Raw genomic sequence first — 20,680 nt, 5'->3', positions numbered from 1 at the left:
AACCTCATCTGAAGATACTGTTTACCATGAGGTTAAAGAAGAGCAAGCCAAGGGAAACTGAGTTCCTGGGACTTTGGAAACCTTTTGATTTCTCACTAAATCACTTAGAAATTAACCCATTTATGCAGCTATGAAAACAATATACTTTCTATGCAGTTTTAATAGTTGAGAAAGTTTTTGTGGCATGAAAACTTGGGAAGCAAGAAGTTAGCCTAAGACATAATTTAATCAGAAAATTCAAGACACATTTCATGTGATTTCATTTATTAAAGAATAAAACTAGAACTTCCAGTATATTCTGTCCAACTATGAAATGCATTTAAAATATTTTAGAAAGAGCAATTCCAACTTTAAAAAAAAGAAAAACTGCTGGACAGCTAAAATACTCTTGTTATCAGATTTTGTTTTAAAAAAAAAATGAAGCAAGGTTATATAGTGAGAGTAGAGAAAGCAAAAGGATGTGAAATCACCCATGACAATCTGTCATATTAGCCATTATGCATTTCAACATCTGCAACTGAAAAGTCACAGAAGTCAAAAAATAAAAACAAAAAAGACTCCCAAAGACCACAAACTGCCTGATGATGTTGCTATAATGTTTAGCCCTCTGTTAATTTCACATCAAAAATAAATTAAGTATAAATAAAGAGGTGAGGGGGCTGGTGTGTGGTCAGGTGCGTTAACAGGTATGTACTCAGAGGGGGCTTGAGAATGAGGCCGAATGCCTTTTGTCTCCCATACTTGCTACACAAAACTCTCCTCCATGTTGCTGCAGAGTAAGAAAGAGTCCACAAGCCGGGGCTGGACCAGCTGCTGGAAGTCAGAGTCCTGGAGGCCTTCAGGACAGACCCCGGCCAATCTACGCAGAGCAGCCTGAGGAGAAAACAGAAGAGATCAGACTGGGCCTTCAAATTCCCGGAGAGATGCATTTCAGTAAGTGGCTCATTTACCAGCCAATTTGAGCTGATCATCACCTTGACACCTTAGTGATATGGTCTTTTATGTCACTTGGTCACCATAGCAACTTTATTACATAGTCACCTGATTTCAATGGTACCTTGATCACTAAAGGGGATGTCATCTGAAAGTTTTCATGATCTTAATTAGTCTTGCCATCTTGGTTTTTCAGTCATCTTAGGAAACTGATTGTTTTGAAGACCTGTCATTTTAAGGATTTGGTCAATTTAGTGACATATTTAAGTTCAAGATTTATCTTAGAGACTGGAACTACCAGAAGCATCAGTGGAATTATATTCTCACTTCCAGGTCTCTATAGGAACCTTAGAACAGCAAGGGCTATTCATTTATCTATAAATTCAGCAAGGTTCTGAGCAAAGCATTTTGGGATGGGAAGGAGGGGAGAGGGAGAGAAGAAGGAGGGTCATAAAGTTGAAGGAAATGGAATTTCTGCCACCAAGATGGGGATGAACAGGAAAGAGAAGTGCAGGCAGAATGAAACTACTGCCCAGGTCCCCACACACTGAGTGTTGCACTCTTCCCTGAGTACACCATCTTGTTTTACATCCATGTGCCCTTGCTCAGATCTTTCCCATGATGTGAAAGCCCTCCCCAACTATTTTTTAGGTGTTTATTCCCACACCAGACTCTAAGCTCCTTAAGGATAGAGACTGTTTTATTTTTCTCTGTATCTACAAAGGTATGCTGAAAAAAAACCCGAACAAATGTTGAGTTCTACTGCTAGAGTAACCTGAAACTATAAACGTGAGCTGTGTACCTACCTAGACCTCTTTGCCAGTTAGCTGAGGCCATGCATACTAAGCGCCCAATGAATATTAATTCCTTCCATCTTTCTCAAGCCTGAACAGAGTAAGGAAGAAGGTGGGAGCTTAAGGATGCCCTTCCCTTGGGAAACAAAGAGAGAGGGGACTATCTTGAGTGGCAGAAGAAGCAAAGAAGAAGGAATGCCCACTTTTACTGAGTGTCTACATAGTATCTCATTTAATCCCCACAGGATACAGCAAGGTAAGTATCATGATATCCAATTTAGAAATAAGGAGACAGACTCAGAGAGCAAAAGTGGCCTTCCCAAGATCACACAGCAGCCCAATTCCAGGGCCTTCATACCTACACACACAGAGACAGGATGCTGCAAGCCCAGGACACTAGGTTATAATGAGTACAAGGCAAACATATAGCTCATTACCTAGACATGAGAAGTAATCTATTGCTGAGAAATCGCCAAGTTGGTGAAAAGAGAGGATGGCTTAAGTTGACTGTTGGACTAACAGACACTGCCATGTCCAAGCTGGTTCAAGGAGAAGGGATATGCATCTCTGTTCACATGAACAGGGTCTTAGACGCTGGTGGCAGGAAGGAGAATCCAGGAGACTGTCTCTAACTAGTGTGTCCTGCCTCTCCTGGAGTATGACTTCCCCAGGGGCTAAAAGGCTGAACTCCATTGCACTTTCTGATTCCTCTGGGCTCCAACTGGGAGAAATAACCTTACTGCCTTTGAGTTGTTACAGTAAAAATGGAACCAGGGATCTTCCACAGATATGAGAATATAAAACCATCAATGTATTTTATATCATCAAGCATAAAAATAATGCAAAAGAGAGGGAAGAAAAAAAGAGAGACAAAGAAATAGATAGAAAATAAACCCATGAAAAGAGAAAATGTAGAAGAAGAAAATAATAGAGAGACAGAAAAAAAGAGACAGCATCAGAAAAACAGAACAAGAAGGAACTATTAAAAGGGGGGGGGGGCTTCCCTGGTGGTGCAGTGGTTGAGAGTCTGCCTGCCGATGCAGGGGACACGGGTTCATGCCCCGGTCCGGGAAGATCCCACGTGCCGCGGAGCAACTAAGTCCATGTGCCACAACTACTGAGCCTGCACTCTAGAGCCCGCAAGCCACAACTACTGAGCCTGTGAGCCACAACTATTGAAGCCCATGTGCCTAGAGCCCATGCTCTGCAACAAGAGAAGCCACCACTCTGAGAAGCCCATTCACCAAAATGAAAAGTAGCTCCCGCTCGCTGCAACTAGAGAAAGCCCATGCACAGCAATGAAGACCCAATGCAGCCAAAAATTAATTAATTAATTAATTTTTAAAAAGAGAGAGAGAGAGAGATGAACTTGTGAAAGAGAAGAGACCAAGCATAACAGGGAGATCAAGAGAGAAAGAGATGGTATCAGAGAAAAAGAGAGCACACCCTGGGGGTGGGAGGATAATAGGAGAGAGATAGGAGGAGGTGAAGAGATAGTAGAGATGGGGGAGAGGACTAAAGGGATAAAAAGAATGGGGGAGGAGAAAGAAGGAGAGAGAAACATCCCTAAGGGAGGAGGCAACCTCTAGACAGAGAGAAAAGCAAAAGCAAAACACAAGAGAGAGAGAACTAGAAACAGACCCAAAAAACCACGAAGGCAAATAGATACCCTCCTCTCCCCAGGGTCCTCAGAAAGTGTGCAGGGTTCATCATGAACCCAAATGGTCTCAGAGCACCCCCTCCTCAGCATCCAGGAGCTTAAAGGATCCTTCACCCTTCTGAAGCCTTTTACTTGGCTTCTGCTTTCCTCAGAAGGTTAACAACCTTCCCAGCATCTCATTCCCAGACAGTCTGAAAACACACAAGAATTAAACAAGCCCCGTACCCCACTGACAGCTGCTTCATTAAGGAAAAATCAATTCTGTTTGCAAGAGGCAATCCATGCTGCCACTTTTCCAGATGTGGGAGATGATAACTGAAATGTCCTCCCTTCACCTGAATAGAGTCTTTGAAACTGGGAAGAAGGCTTGGGGAGGGGCAGGAGAGGTAGCCTCCAGCTCCATCCGCCAGGCCAGGCTCCAAGCAGCCCCCATCTCACCAGCCAGGGGGCTGCACTCAAGTATGGAGCCCCTTCTGGGAGACAAATCACGAACACCCACCAACACTGGGGGCTGGGGGATGAGCAGACAAGTCCATCAGTCCCTCAGCCAGGCAAGAAACAGTCACCAAACCCAAGGTCCCATGGAGATACAAGAGCTGGAAAAGGGACCCAGCCAGGAGAAGGTTCCAGGGTAGAGGGGGAGAAATACAGATCCCCTCCCATGAGCCAAGGTAGCATGACTAGGGCCACAAGCCATAAGGGGAGAAAGCATGGCTGGAAACAAGATGGTCAGGGCAAAAAGTCAAGACATTCAGCATCAGGCAGGCCTGTGTTTGAATTCCAAGAGCCTCCCCTTATAACACCTAAAACACAGGATAACACAACATGCTTCCTTCTGGGGAAAACAAAATCTGAGCAGGCAGGTCCAAGCCGCAGAGAACTGCCAGGAAGCCTCAAGGAGGAGGATTTTGATATGAGCCTTGAAGGCGGTGTTGGCAGAGCTATAGAGAGGACATCTGCTTGGGACAAGGGCTAAAGCACAGTGTCAGGGTGGTTCAGGGCATTCTGACGCTGGACAGGGCCTGGAGGCAGTGGAAGGCCTTCAGACCTGAGGTGGGTCAGAGCCAGGCTGTGAAGGGCTAAGTATGTGGACAGTAGGCCATAGGTAACAGGGAACCAGGGAAGGGGTGCTCATGGAAAGGTCATGATTGTAAACTGTCATGAGGAAAATGAGGCCAGCAGCCACATGAAGGATGGATTCAGAAGGAAGGGGCTCTATTCAGCATCCAACAACCTGTCCACAAGGAGAAATGTGATCCCTTTACCACCAGAAAGTCCTTCAAGTGATTGAAAATAGAGGCCAAGCCCTTCTGTGTGCTCTCCTTCAAACTAATGATAAAAATGGAAAAGGAATCAGAGCGAGCCCACGTGTCTGAAAGGAGCTTTATAGTTTCTCAACATTTTCTCAGGCCTATTCAGAGTCAGGCAGTTGCTGGCTGCCCAAGTTGTGAAGATAAGGTAGTTGGGGCCAATGATTATGTGTTTGCCAGGTATTAACTGTCTCCGTTTACTCACTAGACCAGACAAAATTAAGGTCTGTGAACTTGCATGAAAAAAATTACACCTTTACATTCACTGGCCTCTCACTGAAACAGCCTTTCCTTCAGCTGTGTGTGAATGTAGCAACAGATGGAGATGTCTCAGCGGTGCCTGTTACTTGTTCACCAATAGAAATCACAGACACTTTTGTAACTGAGCAGGACCCTATGGGGCCTTCCTGGAACAGCATCCCCCTCCATATCCTCTACCTGTCTCTTGTCTGTATAAAAACTTTAGTCTCCTAGGCTTCCCCGAGTTCCAAAGAGTACATTTAATCAGAGAAGTGAGAAAATGCAGAAAGAAAGGAAAACAGTCAAGCAAGACAAACTAATAAGAGTTTAGCCTTTAAACAAAGTCAAGGAGCTTTAGTTCCTCCTCAGGGGATATAGATAATATCCTGAGCCACGTCCTTTGAGCTCTTTTACAGATACTGAAACCTCCACCAGGTGGAAGAAGTTAACTGCATGCTGCCCACATAGACCCCAGACCTGTTGGAACCAGAAGGTTGATGATGCTGACTCCTGATTTACCTCATCACCAACCAATCAGAAGGATGTCCATGAGCTGATCACACACCACACAACCCCCCTCCCTCACCCTGTCTTTAAAAAAACTTTCCCTGAAAGCCTTCAGAGAGTTTGGGCCTTTGAAGCCCTATCTACCTGGACTCCTCACTTGGCAACCTGCAGTACCCACTGCACTTTCCTTCACCACAAGCCGGTGTCAGTCGATTGGCTTTACTGTGCATGGGCAAGCAGACCCAAGTTTGGTTCAGTAAATTACAGTTTTTGGAGGTACCTTCAATATTATTTATGCTCATTGCTAGTGAAGACTTGAGGCTAGCTTTTATTTAAGGAGCTAATTTAAAAGTATATATATATATATATATATATATATATATATATTAACATATCACCTGCTTTGATAGTCTAATAATTATTTTAATATGATGGTTTTCCTTTTAATTCTATATATTTTACTTTATGCATTTAAAACCTAATACTGAGAAGGGGTCCATAAGCTTCTCCAGATCACCCAAGGCACAAAAAGGGTGAAGGTTGTTCTGCATGTACCAGAATAAAAGGCCCAACAGAGCTGAAATTTTTGTCCTTTTTTCCCCCCACATCTGTATCCCCAAAGCCCAGAAGAGTGCATGGCTCATAGAATCACTTAGCAAATATTTACCGAATAAAATTTACAGCACTTAGTGACCTACCCAATGTCACGCAGCTCATTAATGGTAAAACCAAGACAGGTGTGTCTGACTGTAATGCCTGCTGCTCCTACCACCATACAATGCCTGTCAGGAGCTCCCAGAAATGGGATGAGCTCAGTTTAAAAAAAAAAAAAAAGGACGGGGTGAGAAGGGGCTTTATTGTGAAACAACTTGAAAGACCTCTAGATCCATCCCTTCTGCACGGTCAAAGATCTGCACAAAGAGGACAAATCAAAGATCTGGCACCCCCTTCTGGAAGTTAAAGGGCTTTTACAGTGGGCTTCCCTGCTCCTGGATGCTTCCAGCTGCTCTGCTCTAGGATTTAATACAGCCCAGCAGGGAGGATATAGAGACAGGTTGGGTGTTCCCCATCTGGTGCTGCTGGTACTTTCATGGTGGACCCAAGCATCAAGAAGTTGGGTGGAGACCTCCCAGGATGTGCTAGCTTGGTTGGGGGTGAAGATCCTGGGGACTGGCTGAATAATCCTCTGTCCTGTCCTGTCCTGTCCTACTCCACAAAGGAGGAGGGAGTTACGAAGCTGGAAGAGAACCAATAGAGCGGCTCTATCTGAGGAGGACAGGAGGCTTTCTCACAGTGTCCACTTTGGAACAGGCAGAAGACATCTTACCCTAGCTACCACATGCTACAAGCACCATAGCATCACCACCATCACCCAGCATCCTGCCAGCTGGGCCCCGCTGGTCTAGACCTGCTGTCAGATCCCCCAGGACCTCAAAGGTACTAAACGTGTGGTAATGGGGGTTCCCCAGGCCTCTGCCTTTCACGTATATGACCTCATATAATTTTCATCACAATCTTATGAATTAAGTGAAACAAGTATTACTCTTTTAAAGAGAAAAATGGAAATCCAGAACGAATTGTCTGGCTTACCCAAGCCTGGCATGGCACAGCCTGTTCCCCTGGTCCCTGGTCTGCAACCCCAAAGCCCAGGAAGAAAGCTGGGGGAGGATTGGGAACTCACCAGGCAGGCCACCAGCACGGCGTCACTGCTGTTCCTCTTGGAGGGTGAGCGACAGAGTTCAATGAGGCGGGACATACCTGCGTGAGACACGGGGAGACCCTCACACCCAGGTTGGGGTGGCCTGGCCAGGCCTGACCCAGAGGTGCTCCCATCTCTCACACACAGTCCTCTGCACGGGGTCCTGTGGAGGGAGGCGGCTGCCAATCGGCAGGGAAGACTTTCTGCTCCCTCAGGTGTAAATGGACCCTGGTCAGGGCCAGGATGAGCTGGAGCATCAAAACCAAACCCCTGAGCGCCAGAACACTGGCCAGGATGGAGTTCACCCACAGTGTGGAGGACTGAGCCACAGAAGACTGCAGGTCTTCCTGAGAAGGAACTTCCCATGCAGGTTCTTCTGATCTTCCCAGCTATAGTTAACATTTACATCTTTCTCAGAGGAACTTCCTAGTACCTCTCCACCCCCAGCTGCCCATTTGAGTCAGAAAATATATTGTGGCTAAGATTATAGAAGACTACACTTGAGTACACTAATATTTCCTAAGCCTTTACGGAGGAAAGTCAAATAAATGACTTTGCTTTTCAACGCAAATTGACTTTTTCAAACTCTAACAATGGAAAAAAAAAACTCATTATAAGATAGTAATGAAAGGTATGCAGACAGATTCTGTATGTATGTATTTATCCTCCATAAAGTCATTTTGGAGCCAGAACTCCCTGCTGCCCCAAGGCCACCTCTTGCTGTCCTCCAAGTGCCCGGATGGTCGGCAACACTGCCATCTCCTGCCTCTACCTGGGTGCCCTTTCCTAGCCCTCACAGCCGAATAACTCCCGGAGCCACAGCTGAAGAGTCACCTTCTTGTTACATTATTTGAACCACCTGGATAAGTGTGGGCTACTTCCTCTGTGTGCCAATTGTGCCACTGACATCCTTTGAGCATCGCTCTGTGATACTCAAGTGTAAATTTTTCTTTCCATATCCGCCACCTCCATTAGGCTATAGGCCGCTGTGGTTAGGACGCGGTTATAATCAGTGTTATATGCCCAGCACTCAGAACAGAGCCTACCATAGAGTGAATGCTCTGGAAACATTTGTTGGGTAAATAAGTGACTGACTGAATGAACGAATGAGTGATTTAATGAAAGAGTTAATGGTGGATAAATGAAGTAATGAATGAGTTAATGAATGAATGAACAAAAGGATGAATTCATGAGTGAATGAATGTGTGGATAAGTAAACAAATGAGTAAGCAAATAACTGAGTAAATGAATGAATGAGAAAATGAATGAGTGAATGGGGTCCTTGTTAACAGGAAGCCTACAAGTGAGTCATTCTTCTGGCCAACTTAAACCTCTGTAGACTCCTCCTCTCTCTTGCTTCAGCCCCAGGGGAAAGGAGGCTAAGTTGGGGCTGCACCCTGGGCCCCCATGCCAGCATCTCCCAGCACAGTCGGCCTTACTCTGAGTCCTCTGTCACCACTGCCACCATGAAATCAGGACCGCTCCCAGCCCCGGCGCCCCTCTCCGCCCCTGACACAGCCAGCACCACTTACAACTCAGCCGCACGGCCTCCCGTGCCACATCTGGGTCTCGGCTGAGACGGGCCAGGGTCACTGCAGCCTTCTGCTGGACTCGCTCGCAGGCCGCCACCTCGGCGGGGGTCCCAGACCTTGGCTTCTCAGACAGCAGGCCCATGATAAGCTGGACCCCTGGGTGGAAAGCGATGAACAGTTGGTAGCTGCCCAAGCAGGGAGACTTCCTCTAGCTGCAGGCTCAAGCAAAGGCTGTCGGGATGACTCGGGGCTCTCAACCACAGGAGGCACTTGGACAAGGCCTCCTCTTCTTCTCCTGCCCTGGGGGAGTCTCTGATTCCACATACTAAGTCACTACACCCCTGGAAGGGACATCTGGAGGATATCCTTTTAATTTCCTTTAAATGCTATAACTGAGCTTTTACTACATCCCTGATGCTGTGCTAAATACACAGTAAATGCACGAACCCTAAAACCTCCCAATAGCCTCATAAACTAAGCACTATATGATAATTCACTTTGAGGCACAGAGAGAGGTGGAGTATCTTGCCCAGGGTCACACAGTAAGTAGCTGTAGAGCTGGCATCAGAACTCAGATAATCTGGTTACCCTCCATCACCTCTTCACCTCTGATGCTGGTTGCATCTGAGACAGGTCCAGAGGTAATGGGTCCCTCTGGTGGGAGGTGACCCAAACCTAGACTGGATAATCACTAGATCAAATGTTTTAGAGGGGTATCATGTACTGGAAGGGAGTGGAGTAGTTGGACGGAGACATTTAGGCTTGAATTTGGTCAGCTGAGAACCTCTCCACCCTTCCCTGAAGCCAGATCTGTCCTCCGATTGGCCTACAAAACCACACCCACATCCACTCCCACGTCATGCCTTTGCCCATCTAATTCTTTCTGCAGGGGATGTCCTTTTGCCTCTCACTCTCCATCTAAATCATTCCCATCCTGCAGGTTGTAGTAAAAGTCCATCTTCTGTGGGAGGTACTCCTCAGCTGCCCCAGCCCACACCTTCTTTCCTGCACAGAGTGGCACTTGCCAGCTTAGAAATTCAACCAAATATGGCCCACAGGTGTATTTTTTGCTTTTTCTCTTGCTTCACACAGTGTCTAATTTTTTAAGAAGTTTTTGCTAATATGCAAATTGGGAGATTTCCATAAAACTCCAGATTTCTGGCATCTGAAAAATTACTTCCTGATCTGAGAACACTGGGCCCACATTTCTGCATAACAGCAATTTGCTGAAGCTTATTATAAGCTTTGACTCTTTGAAATGAGATTGATCCAGTCCATGCTGAGCACACGCCATCCATTTATATCACCTGTGTGGGTCCTGCAGGCATCTAAGTTTGCAACCTGTAACTTAGACCATAGAATCCGAAGGGTCCTTAGGGTTCTTCTAGCCCAGCCCCTGCCTCTCTCCCCCATTTCACAGACGAGTACCTGAGGTGTGGAGAGATGAAGTGACTTCTCAAGTTCACATAGGAGTCACTTCCAGGCCAGTACCTCAGTCATGTGCCTCTCCAAATCTTACTTGAACCAGATGCAACTTCTAAGCCTCCTAGATCCCAGTTCAGGGGGCAGTGAGTAACTTAGTTGTGGACCCTGAGGTTATTCAGTCCTGAGGAGGGGCCATTTCTCTCTCTGGTGAGCTGTGTAAGTGCCCCATTTCTCCCTCCTACAGCCTCAGGGAATGCTGCAGGCCCTGCCTTTCTTAGCCCCTATTGGCTCTGCCACCACAAACTCTGATCCTGGGGCAAGGGGCTTCTCTCCAAACCCCCTCCCTGGCCACTGAATGGAACACGGTCTTCTGGCTTCTTATGCCCACAGTGTCCCTAAGACAAAGTCATAGTTATTAATGTCCTGAGTATATATGGCATGGCCTATGGGGACATAAACAGGGGGCACCAAAATGACAACTTCAGGAAGTGCCACAAGATTAAGAAATTTTACTAGTTCCTCCAGGTCAAGGTTCCCATAAAGAAGCCATTTTCCAAATCCCAGCTTCGTACCTAGAGTCTGACAAAAAATAGTTTCTCATATACGACCAGGTGAGCACCATGGGGGCAAGGATTTTTGTTCACTTCCTAAATGGGTATAAAAAACAAAGTTTCCTTTAAATGTATACCTTGTAAGTCTTATCTAGAAAAAGATAAGATGCAATGAAACTGGGGCTGCCTACAAAATCCAGAATGTGTTTCCTAAGTTCTGGCCAGGCTCAGTGCCACAAAAGTTGCCTGAGAGTTGTGGGCAGTTACAGCTTAGAGACCACATCCCAAGGCCATCTTCCCTCCTCAACATTCTATCCAGCTCAGCCCCAGCCCCTGAGGGAGAAGCAAAACTAGCTGAAAGGGCAATACTGATGCCACTGGATTGACAAATAAGGGTTTGGACTGCCCTGGCCTGCCTCCCAGTGTAAGGGTGACCAGTGGTCAGAGTTTCTGACCTTCCAGTGTGGCCCATTCATCCAGCTCCCCACCACCAACACTCACACACAGTTTAGGGCAGGACAGAGACAAAATCACCAGGCTTCAGGACAAAGCATGTCAGAGTCTCAAGCATCCTGGTGGGAGGACTTCCTTTCAAAGCATAATGAGGCTTGCCCTGTCCAGACCAAGGAGTCCTACTGTCTTCCAGTGATCCCTGGCTGAATCACCTCCACTGCTGGTCCCTCAAATCCTGACCCACTTTGCTAAATAGTTTCTTCATCAAACTCTCTTCATTTAAACCCTACGAGACGGCCACTGTTTCCTGAAAGAGCAGATACACATAGCACAGAGCTCATTCTGTGCCTGACACTTTTCTAACATGCTTTATATTAATCCCCACATCATCCCTGTGAGGTAGATATTACTATTGTTCCCATTTTGCAGATGGAAAAATGGAGGTCACAAAACTAGTAAATAACAGAGCCAGGATTCAAGCCCAGGCAATCGTTTCCAGTCTTCACAGTCTCAACCACTATGCCCTCCTTCCTCTGCTGCATTACTTTACTGCAGATGTCACGCTTTTGTCATGTTATCACTTTTGTCCAGGTGGGGTCTCCTTCTAGACTGTGTGAGATACTCTAGAACAAAGGCAAGGACTTAACTTATCTCTGTGTCCTCACTGTCCAGCACAATGCCAAGAACCTAGTAGGTCTCAATAACTTTACTGAATGAGCCCGTCAATAGCACTTTGTAAACCATAAAATCCTCCACAGACGCCAGACACTCCAATCCCAAATCCATTGGCCTATGGAGACCCACTCCCACTGACCACTTGAACTACAGGCTCTGGGTGCTGAAGGAACAGGCCACAAAAGACACCCCTTCAGCCTCTCAGCCTCAGCCAGCTCAACAAAGTTTCTCATTATTAGCCCAATCACATAAAATTAACACAAAATGATGCCCTTCCATTAGTAATAGAGCAATGGGGGATGGGGAATGTGTACATGTGTTAAAAACAGCGGGGCAACCAGGGAGAAGGGGCTTAACAGGCGCAGAGGCAGCTGCCCAGGCTCCCAGCACACTCCTCGTTAGCATCTCTTGGTTTCCAACTGGTTGCTAACTGCTCTCCTATTTCTCAGTCACAGGAAACCCTCACCACTTTGTTCCCGGCTACAAGGCAGCCAGCTGACCTGCCTTCCAGCGGAGACCTCTTAGATCAGCTTCCGGGCACCTCACCCGAACCTTGGTGACACCCTCCGCATGAGGTGGAAGGAGGGGAGCAAGAGGAAAAAGATGCTCTCAGGTGAGGCATCAAGGGATGCAGCTGCCCTGACCTGATCCCCGACCCTTCGGCTTTCCACTGTGGCCAAACCCAATATGAAGAGAATGATTTAAAGTTGGAATGCATCCTTTGTAGGAATAGATTTTTACTGCTGGATCATAGTGAAATCTGTCTTCCCTTCACCACCCTGACTGAAATAGCCAACTGCCACCCTCCTACATGGGGTTTACCTTATCTTCTTCCCTGCTTTACTTTCTGCATCTGATGTTCTCTTTTGTTCCGTGTCTGCCTCCCACTAGATTGAAGCCCCGTGGAAGCAAGAAAACACTTACATATTGGCCCACTTGCCCACATAAGCACGCATTCATGCGCTCCTGCAAGTGTGGAGACCCACATGCACAAATACATAGGCCTTCACACAAACACAAAGGCACAGGGTCCCACAGAGCCACATAACCTGTACGGCATGCACACCACTGAAAAGACATACCGTTCTCCTGAATGATGTCAGAGGCACACTGCTCTAGGACAGACATGTTTGCCAAGATGGTCACAATCTGGAAAAGAGGATTGAGAAGCTAAGAAAATGGGAACACCCGTACTGACAGGTGAGCCAGGAGCTACAAAGCTTTCCCTTAGCCCGTGACTTCTTATGGTCCACCTGGCCCATCCTTCCGTGGTACTTTCTTCCATCCTCATGGGCTTCTGTCACTCAGATGTGTTTCCCCAGTGACTGATGCCCATTCTTCAGCATGTGGCTCTGGGATGGCCCCCAGGGGCCCCAGGACACTGCAGGTGAGAACAGGGTCACCTGCGTGAAGATGGAGCCTCATCATCTTTCTGCAGGTCCCTTGGCACCAGGCCCTGAAATGCATACAGAACTGGCAGATTTTTGACTAACCCCTGCCCTGGATTGGGTTCCCTCCAATCCCAGCTTTTTGCCCTGATACGGAACCCCACCTACTTTCAACCCAAAATGAATGGAGACTAAGGTTAAGACAGAGATCATGACTAGGAAACTGAAGGCAGCATTACACCATAAGCTTCAGGTATTGTATGGAATCTGGTGAGAGTTCATGCTCAGCTACACTTTATAAGCCTGTGGGCTACAAGCCTTGCTTGTCAGGCATGGCTGAAGGGCTCTGCCTGTAGGAAAGGGATGCTGACACCAGGTAAACACAGACCCTTGGTTACAACCTCGTGGGCTGAGCAGCCAACAGCCCACCCCAACCCCGCCCCCTGGCACAGTCAAGTTTGCACAGAGAACTCACAGCACAAAACTGGATTAAGGATGGGCCAGCAAGGGACCTCCTACAGACCCCAAACTGTAGAGGGTGCCAAACACCACTGGAATATGTTGGAAACGTGGCACCTGTTAACTCAGATGCCACCCATGACACTGCTGCTGACATTAAATTTAGCAAAATGAAAATCCACCCACTTCCATGGAAGTGAACAGCACTCTCAAGTGCTAATTAAAATCAATAATAAAATAAAATCATGTCTTTTCCTTGGTGCAGGCCTATCTCTCTTGAAAGGTTTCTTCAAAGCCTGTCACATGGTATAACTGGAGGCTGTGCCAGTTAACCGTCTCCTGACACAGTTCAGGCAGCTTAGTTCTGAAACTGAATAATGAGTAGTAATGTGATGTTGACCAACAAAGCGTACTATCTAGATTTTAATTGGTTCAACATTGGCATATTACTCTGGGTAATAACGCAGGTAACAAATCTCTATAGGAAGGGAAAAGTTTGCCACATTTATAGAATATCTATCTCCTCCGTTCCCCACTCAATACGTGCTGGAAAGGGATACGCCTCCTTAGGCTGCTGTGGCATCCATATGTGTCAGCCCTTCCAGCTCGGACCTGGTAAGGGGCCTGGGTGGGCAAGTATGATGGGGTGGGTGGCCAGGGGAGGGACAGGACTTAACACCAAAAGCTTCATCCTGAAGGCCACTCTGCACCACCAGATATTTTATGAGGGGAGCGACAAACTCCTATTTGCATTTTAGAAAGCTAATAGGACTGAAGGAGGGTTAGTCCTTGGAAGCTCTTTTTTCCTACCCTTTCAGGATTGTAAGTGTCTGTGGGCTGAGTGAAAGGAGTTAGAAGAAAAATACAGGTAGCAGATGCAGTCAAAAAATAGAAGCTTCCCAAGGGATTTCCCTGGTGGCCCACTGGTTAAGAATCCACCTGCCAACGCAGGCGACGCAAGCAACACGGGTTCGAGCCCTGATCCGGGAAGATCCCACGTGCCGCGGAGCAACTAAGCCCGTGCGCCACAACTACTGAGCCTGCGCTGTAGAGCCGGCGAGCCACAACTACTGAGCCCGTGTGCCACAGCTATTGAAGCCTGCACGCCTATGGAGCCCGTGCTCCACAACGAGAGGCTACCTCATTGAGAAGCCCGAGCACCACAACGAAGAGTAGCCCCTGCTCGACACAACTAGAGAAAGCCTGCACACAGCAACGAAGACCCAATGCAGCCAAAAATAAATAAATAAATTTATTTTAAAAAAGAAAAAGCATCAAATATTCAATAGCATTTTGTTTAAAAAATAAAAAATAGAAGTTTCCCAAGAGGCATAAAGTGTGCAGTCTTATGAGGAAGGAGACACAAGGCCAAGCCTGTACCAAACTGAGGTTCACTTGGCCTTCTCTGGGCTGTGAGCAGTAGCAGGGGGCACAGGCTCTGTTCTCACCACTAAGGGACAGCTCCACTCCAACCATCATCAGCCTGGCCACTGAATAAAGATGGTTGCTTGACATACAGAACCAAAAGAGAAGGAAGGTAGGGAGGGAGGGAGGAAGGAAAGAAGGAAAAAAAAGGCGACATAAAAAAGGAAAAGGAGGGCTTTTCTGGTGGCTCAGTGGTTGAGAGTCCTCCTGCCAATGCAGGGGACACAGATTCGTGCCCCTGTCTGGGAAGATCCCACATGCCGCGGAGCGGCTGGGCCCGTGAGCCATGGCCGCTGAGCCTGCGCGTCCGGAGCCTGTGCACCGTAACGAGACAGGCCACAACAGTGAGAGGCCCGCGTACCGGAAAAAAAAAAAAAAAAAAGGAAAAGGAAACCTTTGTCTGCAGCATCAGGTTCATTACACTGCAATTATTAGCTGTGTCACAGGCACAGGTAGGTCTTTGTGTCAGACTAATTTAGATCCTGTTAATGAAAATTACTTCCTCTTTACAGAACCTGTACCCCATGTGGTTTTCTGAGGTGCAGATGAAGTATTCAATTAAGCACAATTTGAATAACTGTCAATTATGCCCTGCTTTGAGTCCCCCCTTTGAAACATCCTTGTATGTGCCCTGGTATAGACAGGAAGGCAGATCAACAACGTTTCTCTTCACAGTCAAGTCCAGGGATGAGATTTTAGGGACAACTGGTTTACCTTGTTGGCTACAAGATAGCAATGCTGTCAGTGGAGAGAGTACAGGAGCCAGACAAACAGTTTTCCCCTGGCCCAGGCTAAGTCATTCCTGTCTGATGGTTTTTAATTAAGTCCTATTCCTCCTGAGTGAGAGGCTACTGATCCCTCTGTAGTTATTTGGGGAAATCAGAGGGTATCAGCCTCAAGAGAGGTTCTAGGTAAGAGGCAGTAGAGCATAGTGGCTATGTGCATGGACCAACCTGTTCCAAATCTTGGCTCTGTCATTATTATCCATCTGATCTTGACCATGTTACTTAACCTTTCTGTGCCTTGGTTAATGAGGTATATTCGTTTTCTATTGCTGCTAAAATAAATTACCACAAACTTAGTGGCTTAAAACAACACAATTTTATCTTGCAGTTCTGGGGGTCAGAAGTCCTAATTGGGTCTTATGGACCTAAAATCAAGGTGTTGACGGAGCTGCATTCCTCCTGGTGGGTTTAGGGGAGAATCTATGTCCTTACCTTTCCCAGTTTCTAGAAGCTACTCACACTGCTTGGCTCCCGGCACCCCATTGCTCTGACCTCTGCTTCCTCAGTCACATCTTATTCTCTCTGACTCTGACCCTTCTGCCTTCTTCTTATAAGAATCCCAGTGGCTACACTGGGCCCACATGGATAATCCAGGATAATGTTCCTACACCAAGACCCTTAATCATATCTGAAAATATCCCTTTCACCATGTAAGGTAGCCTACTCACAGGTTTGGGGAGGGGGCATTATTTGGCCTACTACAAAAGATAAAAATAAGATAATAAGACTGTGATAAGTATTAAGGGACAATGTTTTGTCAAGCACCCAGATCATTTGTTAAATAAAATGAATACTATTTGGCCCCGGGGAACAGAGTCTGAAAGGACCCAGGCCTTGAAAGATTGTATCAAGTACCACCCAGTACAACACCCAGTGTTGCCAAGATGTGAGGCTGGTGTGAGATCCCTCCCAAAGGGAGGCAGGGTGCCAGAACAGGAGAAGCCCTTCCCAGCAGAGAACCCAACAAACTTTGTGCTCATTACTTTCTGTGGCATTTTAAAATCGTTTTTCCTCTGGCCTCCCAGAGACCTTTAGGAACATTGAGGCAAATAGCAAATTGAACCAGAGTAACAGGGGCAATCCCATGTCACTGATTCAAGAAGAAATGCCCCCATGTGGTAAGAGGGAGGATGGCAAAGCCTTTGACAATAGCAGACGTGCGGAGGAAAAGGTTTACTCTGTGCTTGTTCCGGGAACACCTGTCCACATACCAATCTCAGGCTCATCTCACATCCTTAACAATGGCTCAGCAGCCAGCCCTGATCACACCTGGACTCTACCTCTGTGCCTTTCCTTTGCTCTGTCATAAACTAATACTGAGGACCATACCACTTAAAAGACAAGTGAGGAATACCCAGGATACCCAAATAGAGACAGGTGCTCTGATCTGATAGAGCTTATAATGCAGGAAATCTGACATATATTTAATGAAAAGTTATGATTGCTTTTATGCTGTGCAGTAATTAGGACAAAAAGGCCAAGAGTTCATAGAACTGAAATTAGAATTACTCTTTAACTACTGATGGAATATTGAGATTTCTACTCTCACTGTGTTAACCCTCTAAAGCTCTGGCAACCATGTCAACTGCAGCTCTGAGACCAGCCAGCAGAGGAAGTCCCACTGCTTCTCTGTCCTGCCCTCTTTCCTCCACACCACTTCCTCCATCAAAGAGCAGGAAGAATCAAGACAAGAGCAGTGGTCTGAAGGATGAAGGGCTCAGAGAGAGGGAGGGTGTGGTCTCCTTGAACACACTTTCTCCCTCAAGGCCAGCGAGGCAAGGGGGTCTGGGAGAAGGCCCAGCCCACTCCCTCCCTCTGATAGGTGTGATCAGGGCCCCAGGAGCTGAGAGGGCTGGACAAGTGTGGAAACCAGGAGGGCACCTGCCTAGGTCCCGAGACAGACACTGCTCCCACCCTCTCTGGTCCCTGGTCTTCTCACAGGCCTGGCTTTCCCTCCTCATTACCAAAGGCGCGAGACTGGAGGGCTGAGCTCTGGGTTTAGGAGAGAGACCCACAAAGGCCATAAAAATGCCTTAGATGTAGGTCCCAAGCCGTTGGTAAACTAAACCAAAACTCTCTCCCTGGGAATTGCATCGAGTTTGAGGTGTCAGTCTCACAGTATTAGAGAGTATGTAAACACCAGACCATGTTCTCTGGGCTTAGTTTTCCCTTGGCTTTATAGGGAGAGGTTCCTGGGGCAAATCAGGACGGGGTGTTGTGATCCTGGGTTCCTCCAAGCCTCTCTGGATCGGTAGATATGCATATATAGTCATATGCAAACGAACTCCACTGCTTTAAGTGGCTTATAGTCTCTCTCTCTCTCTCTCTCTCTCTCTCTCTCTCTCTCTCTCTCACACACACACACACACACACGCACACACGCACACACACGCATGCACACATACACAGTACAACCTGCAGAAACTGACACACGGATTGAAACAACACACACCATGCATTGACTCATGCCACATTACACTCACCACCACATTAACCACATTTCCTGACCCTACCTTCCTGTCCCAGTCAGATTCCTGACAGTCTCTGTCTGGACCCATCCCAATCTCTGGTTCTATCAGAGACCCCTGGCCTGTTCATTACTGAGTATCTCTTTGGTTCTAACTACTTTACGAGCATTATGCCATCTAATCATCATAATGACACAAGGAGGGAGAAAATATTAGTATCCCTATTTCACAGATGAGGGAATTGTGGCTCAGAGAGGTTAAGCAATTTGTCTAAGGTCAGACAGCTAGGAAATGGCGTCAGGATTTGAACTTAGGTCTGCCTGAACCCAAAGCCTGTACTGTTTCTACCATGTTATATATGTATGTGATAGGGCTGTATAAACTATAGAGGGCTTTTGCAATGTAAGTCAAAATTGCAATCCCTGGTAACTGACATTTCTGATAAATGGACTCCTGATAATGGTATTCACAGCGAGGGCCCAGAAATGCTACAAAATCTGGACATTCTAAAATGCCAAGCAGACCATGTGTCTTCATGGGAAGTGAATATACCAGCGCCGTTCACCTCTGTGAAAGCAATTAATTTCTAAAGACCATAAAGTCATGTTCAGTGAAAGTCTCTGCTGTGGCTTAGACAGGATAACCGCATCCCTTTCACCCTAGGTTGTCACAGCTCGACAGACAGGGCAGAGATGAGCCAGCCCTTTCCCCCCATCCTATTATCACGCCTGTAGCTGGATGCCCTGGGCAGCATGACCCCTAGAAAATACCTCCTGGGGATGAAAACACAGGCCACAAAGGGCTTGTTAGGCAGGAAGTGCTTCTGGATGCCTGACCACATCCAGCTCCCCTAGATTAGCAGAGGGGCGTGGAAGAGCCCCTCTGCTTAATTTGTTGGACAGATTAAGTAGACTCAGTTTGCTGGGTTGATAGAGGGGTTCTCGCTGAGATGTTCAAAGGGAGGCGGACAAATATAGATCCAAGACCCAGAGGCTCTGCACAGCACTGGCGTCATTGGCAGATGCATTACCGGAAGCCTCAGGGGCATTTAATCTCCTAAGTGTTTCAGGAGGCGGTAAGCACTTCAGAGTCTAATTCATCTTCTTTGTCTTCATTACTGGGAGCCCTCTGATCACCTTAATCCTCCCTCTGCCAAAGGAAAGAGCCATTTGTTTCTTTAATGGGTCTTCTCTCACTAGCTAAGTGGTTGCTCTGAGCCAGGGCTGAAGGTGAGGCCATCCTGAGGACAGAGGAGAAGAGCCTGGCTCAGCCGTGGGGTGGTGGGAAGGGGGGTGGGCGGAGATGGGGGGGATGACGGAGACAGGGCAGTGGGAGAGTGTGGCAGGAAAATGCCTGACTCCATTTGCATAGAGCTTGACTACATTCTCCATTCTCTCCCCACCCTGAGCCCCTCCTTCCTAGGAATCAGTGAGGTTCCAAGAGGGGGCCAGTCACTCCTCAGGGTGAGAAAGGGTCTGTACATATAGAGCCATGAGATGTCTAAGCTGGAGGAGACCATCCCACTTTACAGATAAGGACACTCCCCTCTGAAGGTTCCCCATTCAGGGCTGAGTACCGCCAAAGGTCAATAATAATAACAGACAGTGGCTTCCATTTGTTTCTGTGTTCCAGGAACTGTACCAGAAGTTTGTATTAGTTTATTCAATTCTTATTTTATCTCTGTGAAGTATGTATTCAATTATTTCTCACAGATGAGAAAAGTGAGGCTTGGAGTGAATTGCCCAGAGTTACATGATTATATGGAAGAGAAGCTTTAACCACATGTCATCTGATCCCCTAACCCCTGTTCTTACTGCCTCACTACTGGATTTTGTATGAAATGACCAGAGTTGGCTACAGGAGAGGTACTTGAAAGGAAAGGGACCTAAAATCGTGTCAGGTAGGTGAGAGACCCAGCAACTGGAGGCGTCTAGCTGAAGAAGAGAAGAGGGGGAACAAGGTAGATGATGCAGAGTGAGCCCTCCAGTCCCATGCCCCACAGCCAAGGACAGTGACTGCAAAGGGCCAGCCCCCCGCCCCAGGCGCCAAGCAGCCAACAGCCAGCCCAGTGAGCCACCACTCCTGATCTGTTTGTACTGCCATACCTTGTCTTTATGGGGCTTGTCCAACTAAGAAGTGAGAGATTGAACAGGAAAGGAAGTCTGGAACTCCATCAAGCAAGGCTTGGGAGACCAAACTGAAGATTTTGGATAATTCGCTGTCTGTGCTCTTTCTTGCAGCATCAAGTTTGAAAAATAATGATAGTCGTCACTTACTGAGGACTTAGCGGGGACAAAGCATTGTATCAGGTCCTTTACGTGTATTATCTCACTCGCCCTCACAAGGACCCTGCAAGGTAGATGATAAAACCAACAC

The 20,680-nt window shown here is 47.0% G+C and overlaps 1 protein-coding gene across 2 annotated transcripts in view; it reads right to left on the bottom strand.

Annotated features, from left to right (window-relative positions):
* Positions 1-247: 247 nt before the first annotated feature.
* INSC (INSC spindle orientation adaptor protein) overlaps positions 248-20,680 on the bottom strand; it is a 137,786-nt gene continuing 117,353 nt past the window's right edge. For both annotated transcript variants that reach the window (XM_032640501.1, XM_032640500.1), the window contains exons 10-13: positions 12,862-12,928; positions 8,676-8,831; positions 7,126-7,202; positions 248-873 (exon numbers count right to left, since the gene is read on the bottom strand). In XM_032640501.1, coding sequence (XP_032496392.1) covers positions 745-873; positions 7,126-7,202; positions 8,676-8,831; positions 12,862-12,928 — 429 coding nt within the window. In that variant the 3' untranslated portion in view covers positions 248-744. The remainder of the gene's footprint in view (positions 874-7,125; positions 7,203-8,675; positions 8,832-12,861; positions 12,929-20,680) is intronic.

Source organism: Phocoena sinus, chromosome 8, assembly GCF_008692025.1.
Source record: "Phocoena sinus isolate mPhoSin1 chromosome 8, mPhoSin1.pri, whole genome shotgun sequence".
Classification (NCBI taxonomy): Eukaryota; Metazoa; Chordata; class Mammalia; order Artiodactyla; family Phocoenidae; genus Phocoena; species Phocoena sinus.
The sequence above is the reverse complement of the archived record's forward strand: the minus strand, read 5'-3'. Positions and strand labels throughout refer to the sequence as shown.